A 6,635-nucleotide genomic window follows, 5' to 3' on the forward strand; every position below is an offset into this window, starting at 1 on the left:
GGGATGGGTCCAGAGCTGGATGTGGTGGGATGGGAATCGGGTGGGATGAGGTGGGAAGAGGACATGACGAGACGGGGATGGGAATGGCATAGGGACAGGGTGGAATGTGGAAGGAGCTGGATGGCAATAAAGATGGAGTGGGGTAAGGGCAGCCTGTAGATGGAAAGCATCGGAATGAGGTGGAACAAGGAACGGGAGACGTGACCGGGAGAGAGTAGGATAGGATGCGATGAGGGTCAGGATAGAATAGCATGGGGACAGCGTTGGGTGGGATCACGATGAGTGACGAGGATGGGAAGAACGACTGTCCCGAGGTGCCGCGCAGTGCGGGGAAGGAGCCTGCGGGGCTGGGGCGGTGAAGCCCGGAGGCGCCGCTGCCGTGCGGGGCGGTGCGGGGGCGGGCGGGGGCGGCGGGGCACGGCTCGGCACGGCCGAGCACGGCTCAGCCCGGCTCAGCCCGGCGCAGCCCGGCGCGGCGCGGTCCCCCCCGCGCATCACGGCGCAGCGCGGCGCAGCGCGGCCCCGGCACAGCCGCACTGAGTCCGCCCCGCCGCAGCCCGGCCCGGCCCGGCCCGGCCCGCCCGTCCCCGCCGACAGCGAGCCAGGTCGGGCGGGCGGCGGGAGCGGGGGCGGGGGACCGGGATGCGCGGGACCGGGATGCTCGGGGATGGGATGCGCGGGACCGGGATGCGCGGGGCGGGCGGGCGCGGGGCCGGGGCGGGGTGAAGCCGTGCGGCCTCTCCCCGCAGAGCCGCCATGGAGGTGTTTATGAAGGGCTTGTCCAAGGCCAAGGAGGGGGTGGTCGCCGCAGCTGAGAAGACCAAGCAGGGGGTGGCCGAGGCCGCCGAGAAGACCAAGGAAGGGGTCCTCTATGTCGGTAAGGATCGGCTTGTCCTGCCTGCCCCCTGCCAGCCCCCTGCCAGCCCCTGCCTGCCCCCTGCCTCCCCATCCCCGGCTAATCTCTGCTCGTCCCTGCCTGCCCCTGCCGGTCCTCTCTGCCTGCCCTTGCCTGCTCCTGCGTTTGCCCTTGCTTCCTCCTGCCCATCCCCCTGCCGTCCCCCTTGCGTTCCCACCTGTCCCCGGTCCCGCTGCCCCTCTCCTCCGCTCCTTCCCCGCCACGACCACCCTGCGGCAGAGTGCTCCGGGGCAGAGGGTCGGTGCCCGCAGTGCCTCGCTGCCCTCCGGGAAACTGCAGGGCAGGAGAGTGGGCTCTGCAGGCAGAGCAGAGTTGGGGACTGGTCCCCAGGCTGAGAGGATGGAACCCTCGGGGACTGGACCCCTTGCAGCTCCCAGTCTGAGCCTGAGGGTCTCTCAGCTCTGTGCCCGGGATGCTGTGGGGCAGGAAAGCAGAGGGACCATGATGGAGGTGGTGACCCCTGTGTTGGGATGTGCCTGTCTTGGGGCAGGGGGGGTGTGGACAGTGTTTGTCCCCCTTGGAGAGGCAATGCTCTGGAGCTCATCCCACACCGGCATCTCCCCTGCACCCAGCTGGTGACTGAGGGGTCCCTCCGTGCTGCCCCTCGAGGGAGGGATCTGTTCCAGGCCAAGTCCTAGAAGACATGGCTGGCAGGAGGAGCAATTCCTGGGCAGTGTGTGTGCCTGGCTGTGGTGCTGGAATGTCCAGGGCAGGAGCTGAGGCCAACCTGCTTGCAGTGGGAGGGAGGAGGGCGCAGGGCTGAGGCTCTGTTTTGCTCCAGAGGGCACAAGCTCTGTGGGAGAGCTGAGGCCCCAGAACTGTTCTCCTGGGCAGCGGTGGATGCCTGCCCTGGGCCCCCGTCCTTGCTGGGGTGTATGTGCTGGACTGGAGTCCAGCAGCTCAAGGAACACCCCGAGGCCCCATCCCACAGGAGCTGCCCAGCCCCTACCTTTCCTTCCATCCTAGACACACCACTCTGTGGGGGTGTCCTGGGTGGTGTCACTCTGCTCGAGGGAGCCTGGCAGGGTCAGCACAGCCAGCAGCAGCACCCAGCTCCAGGCACTCCAGCTGTGAGGCTTCTCATGCTGTGTTGGCACCAGCTCTAGGTTTGGATCCTGTGGAAGGTTTTTCTCAGCAGCACGGTTCGCATTCACCCTGCCTGGCTGTGCCCTGACACGGTGCTGGGCTCTGGGGTCTCTGCCCAGCCTGGCATGTGGCGCTGGCCCTGTGCTGCCCCACTTCTGGCTCCTGCAGGGACAACAGGAGCCTTGAGGGGAGCCAGGCAAGTGCTCAGCTGCCCAGGTGCCTGGCATGGGGTGTGGACAGGATGCTGTCCTGGCTCAGAGCCAGGGTGCCGGGCATGGCACGTGTTGGAGCCCAGCTGTCAGTCCCTCTAACCTGATCTCTGTCTCTTTCTATCCTCAGGGAGTAAAACTCAAGGTGTGGTGCAAGGCGTAACCTCAGGTATGGGCCCCTCTGTCTTCCTCGCCGCGGTACCCCTCCAGCCCTGAGAGCATGGCCACACTAACGAGATCAGAGGCTAATTGAGGGGCTGATGTCACTCTGCTAAAGCCTCTTATATAACAGGGCCGGCAACCAAGGATTTGCGGCGGCTGCTCACACTCCTTGCCCAGCTGCAGAGCAGTGTCATGGCCCGCTCCCCTCCCCGCCAGGGCAAGGAAGTGGGAAGAGCCTGATCCTGCCCAGCATCTCCCCATCATCTCCTCCCCTGGGTGGTGCAGGGCACGAAGCCACAGCTAGGCACCCCTTTTGGCAGGGGGGGCACTGATGGGCACCCCTGGCTCTTGCAGTGGCTGAGAAGGCGAAGGAGCAGGCGTCCCAGCTGGGCGAAGCGGCGTTCTCTGGCGCCGGCAACATTGCGGCGGCCACCGGGTTGGTGAAGAAGGAGGAGTTCCCTGCAGACCTGAAGGTGAGAGTCCCCATGCCCGTGAGGAGACTGGCACATCCCCAGGTTTGGCGAGGAGCCAGACTTTGGCTGTTCCCTGGTCCCGCAGCAGGGCCCAGGAGGGTGCCCGGGTGATCTCCCCACGCCAGGCCCCGAGCGTGAGGGGTGTCGGTGGACGTGTGCGCGCTCGAGGCCTGCCATGGCGGCCGGCGGCGTGGGCCTGTGGCGCATCGCTCCAGCGGCTGCGAGGTGACCTGACAGCTGCGGGAGGGGCAGCGGCTTCCAGCTCGCCGCCCCATGAGCCATTGGCTTCCAGCTTAGCCCAAAATAGCATCAGCTGAAGAAATGAGGCCACCGCCGCCACCGCCGATGCACAGGGGGATTGGCTGCCCCCCTTTCCCGCCTGCCAGCCCCGGGGAGGGGTTACCCAGCACCGCCCTCCCCTGCCAGGGATGCAGGATGCTCCCGCAGCTCCTGCCAGCTCCTGGAGCCTGTCGAGGCCCACGTGGTGCCAGCACTCATTGCCTGACCGAGGCTGGGGCTGGGAGCAGTGTAGGGACGTGCAAACACAGCCCCTGTTCCCACAGACCTGTGCGTGTCACCTCCCAGCTAGGTGGGCTGCTGGGTGCCCAGGGTCCCACTGGCTCCCCATGGAGCCCCTTGTATCCTGGGTGTGTTGCTGGTCTGGCAGGGGCAGGGAGGGTGGGTGTCGTGTGTGTGTGTGTGTGTCTGTGTGTGTGTGTGTGTGTGTGTGTGGTGTTGACCTCCTGGTTCGCTCTCAGGCAGAAGAGGTGGCCCAGGAGGCCGTGGAGGAGCCACTGGTCGAGCCGCTGCTGGAGCCAGAGGGGGAGAACTACGAGGAACCCCCACAGGTGAGGGGACAGGGTGACACAGTGGTCACAGTGTGACAGTTCCATGTCCAGAGCAAAGCTGGTGTTGGGCTGAAGAAGAGAGGGGGGCTCTGTGCCTGACCTGAATTCTCTCACTGGCTCTTTCCTTCCCCATCCCACAGGAGGAATACCAGGAATACGAGCCAGAGGCATAATGGACCCCCATCCTTGCCTCTTCCACCAGCAGCACAACGAACCGCCGGTAGCCCCCTGCTCCTCTCCAGCCGGCCCTGGCCGGTGCCTGTGTGCCGGGGAGGAGCAGGGGCGCCCCTGCCCCGTTCGCTCACGAGTTCTTCCTCCAGTTCCGTTCCAAGGGACCGTGTCCGTGTCTCTGTAATGTGTCTAGCAGTGAGAAACACCCGCAGTGTCCAAGCCCCCGAGCCCCGGCGCGTGCCCGAGCCGTGGGTGCTGCCCGCAGGGGCTGGTGTGTGTGTGAGCGTGTGTGAAGCCCGGGTTTATGGCTCTGTCTCCCTCCCAGCACCATAAACCCCGGCTGTCCTGGCGTGTCTGTGTGTGTACAAAGCATGTTTACCTGCTCGCGGGCTGCTGTACATTTCGCTTGCACGCGTGTCCCTGTGGTTCTGCTCTGGTCATCGTGGAACTATTTTTTTTTATATATATCTCTCTCTATCTATGGGTGGACGGGTCTTTTGCCTTTGTGAACCCTTGGCGCCCCAGCCCGCTCCCCAGCCTGCTGGGTGGTGACGGTGCCTGCGCCCCCCCCGAGGTCCCATAGTGCCGACGCTGTGTTGTGACGTGGCATGGATATTCCCCCGTCGCTGGATGTGCAATACGAGGGCAGCTGCCAGTGACACAGCTGTCCCCGTGTCCGTGAATAAAGCCAACTCTTGTCTGTAGCCCCATGGTCCTGGTTGTGGGGTCCCTGGGGAGGGGTTGCCCCCGTGCTTTGGTGGCAGGGGTAGTTTTGCAAAGAGGAATGGAGCTGGTGCTGGGAGAGTGGGCAGGACTGGTTGGTCATGAGGACAAGATGCCTTTCTGTCTGCTGCATCACAGCAGGTCACTGTGCCCTGGGCCTCCAGCCAGACTCTGGCTGAGACTTGGGGTGCAGGCAGTGTCCCCACACCACCTGCCTGTCTGCAGAGCTTTGCATCTGCAGGGGGCCCTATGGGGCTGAGGACAACAAGTCAGGGTGAGGGTAGGCACAGCCATGGCCTCCAGCACTGGTTCTCCCCTTCCTAAGGGGCAGGGGACGTGGCTGTCACCCACAGCTTGTTCAGATGCAGTGTGACCACCTGAAGGGCAGGTGGGTGTCACACATACTGTCTTCCATGGCAGGGGGTCCTGTGCCCACCCCACAGCACCATCCTTGGGTCTTCAGCTCTCCCAGGGCAGGACCAGCAACCCAGCCTGGGTCCCCAGCTAGCCTTTAACCCCTTGAGTGCATCACAAGTTGGGATGAGAGGCTGGGCTGAGTGTCCCTGCCATGAATATCGGATTAGATCCCTCACCTGTGCTGGCTCACCAGCTCTGCCAGTGAGGAGTGAAGCTGCAGCAGTCAGCACGGACACACAACAGGTTTGCTGATGCCAGCAAATCCTGCCCTGGCTCTGGTTGCAGCAGTGCTCAGAGCACCCCCTGTGTGTTATTGGAAGGACTGAGATGGCTCTTTGGGGGCTGGCTGGCTGTTCCCCTCGAACTTTTTTTCCTTCCCTTGTCCAATTCTGTCATCCATGGAAAAGCAGACACAAACTGGGGCAGCATGTCTTGCCTCAGTGCCAGGGAGGCTGTAAAGGGGCAGAGGCAGTGTGGGGGAAGGCAGGCCCGTGCCTGGGAGAGCTGGAAGACAGAGAGCAGGGAGAAAACTTGCTCAAAACAACTCTTTATAGAAAGCAGGGTGTCTCCTCTGTGCAGCACCCCCTGCACAGCAGGACTGTGACCCTCACTGGGGCAGCTCCCCTGGGTGCTGTGTCTGTAGGTGCAGCCAACCTCATTGTCCACAGTGAACACCTGCTCCAGGTTCCTGTCCTCACCTGTACCTGCACTGTACCTGCAGTCATGGTTGTGATTTTCTAGAGAGAGGAGAGCTGTGAGGTTGCCAGGAGGGTTTCCAGCAGCTGGAGGGGGGCAGAGGTCCCCATGTTGGCAGTGCCACATGTGTGAGCACCAGGCACAAGCCTGGCACAACCCTGGAAATGGGGTACACAGCTTTGTGGGAACAGAGACAGGGACAGGGAGCCAGCAGCAAGGAGCACTGCTGAGCATGAGGCTTTATCTGCGATGGATGGAGTCACTGTGGGAAGATGCCAGGAGCAGTGATGAGGTGCCATGGGTGGGAGCCTCTCAAATACAGCCAAGGGACTCTGTAGCAAAGTGAAGAACCCAAGAACAAGGATGGGTGAGGCAAAGAGCCTTCAGGTACCTTGGCTGAGTGTTCCATGGTGTAGGACAATCCTAAAAGCAGTGGTGGGAGGAAGCTGGTATTTGTAGCAGTCCCCTGCTTTGCTCACTTTTTTCTGCTGCCCGTGATTTTCAGTGCGAACACGAAGAGTACCTTCAAGAGCATCATCTCCTCTGCCCTGGGGGAAGATCTGATAGAACAACGAAGACTGAGGATGCAGAAGAGCCAGCCAAGGTCATTCCAACGATCCTTGCTCTCTGCCAGCAAACAGAAGGGCTTGGGCTTTCCTTCCCCCAAATTATGTAACCTGCTACCTCCACCTTATGCTCCATCCCTCTGGCACAGCAGGCAAGATATCAGTGTGGCACCTTCCTGGGCTGCTGAATTCCTAAAGCCAAAGTTCAGCTGCACAGCTACCGCTCACACAGCTGTGCAGGGTTTGTCAGGAGCGTGTGGCACGTGTGGTTTGTACATTTGCTTGCTCTGGGGTGTGTTCTCCCTCCTGAGCTGATTCTCAACAGTGGCAGGGATGATGAGGGTGTTGTGAGACATCTCCAGGATGCT

The 6,635-nt window shown here is 62.6% G+C and overlaps 1 protein-coding gene across 3 annotated transcripts; it reads left to right on the forward strand.

The window, feature by feature from the left end:
* Positions 1–85: 85 nt before the first annotated feature.
* Positions 86–4,569, forward strand: SNCB (synuclein beta). Of its 3 annotated transcripts, XM_088063604.1 has the most exons (7): positions 86–142; positions 750–877; positions 2,342–2,380; positions 2,728–2,846; positions 3,605–3,694; positions 3,835–3,914; positions 3,975–4,569. In XM_088063604.1, exons 1-6 carry the CDS (start codon positions 105–107, stop codon positions 3,865–3,867), a joined length of 447 nt encoding a protein of 148 aa, XP_087919730.1. In that variant the 5' UTR covers positions 86–104; the 3' UTR covers positions 3,868–3,914; positions 3,975–4,569. The 3 variants fall into 3 exon arrangements, with proteins under 3 accessions (XP_087919730.1, XP_087919729.1, XP_005523703.1); XM_088063603.1 differs by having other exon boundaries at positions 87–142; positions 3,835–4,569; XM_005523646.2 differs by lacking the exon at positions 86–142 and adding an exon at positions 486–605 and having other exon boundaries at positions 3,835–4,569.
* The last annotated feature ends 2,066 nt before the right edge of the window (positions 4,570–6,635 follow it).

Source organism: Pseudopodoces humilis, chromosome 17 (genome assembly GCF_049639895.1).
Source record: "Pseudopodoces humilis isolate 2021_Gansu_Grassland_sample_001 chromosome 17, ASM4963989v1, whole genome shotgun sequence".
In the NCBI taxonomy this organism is placed as follows: domain Eukaryota; kingdom Metazoa; phylum Chordata; class Aves; order Passeriformes; family Paridae; genus Pseudopodoces; species Pseudopodoces humilis.

Bases quoted from the DNA above. Each gene is read 5' to 3' on its own strand.
- SNCB (XM_088063604.1), top strand. From the start codon at position 105: ATGTGGAAGGAGCTGGATGGCAATAAAGATGGAGTGGG. The intron at 878-2,341 runs GTAAGGATCGGC...TTCTATCCTCAG, and splicing joins GGAAGGGGTCCTCTATGTCG to GGAGTAAAACTCAAGGTGTG. The intron at 3,695-3,834 runs GTGAGGGGACAG...CCCATCCCACAG, and splicing joins ACTACGAGGAACCCCCACAG to GAGGAATACCAGGAATACGA.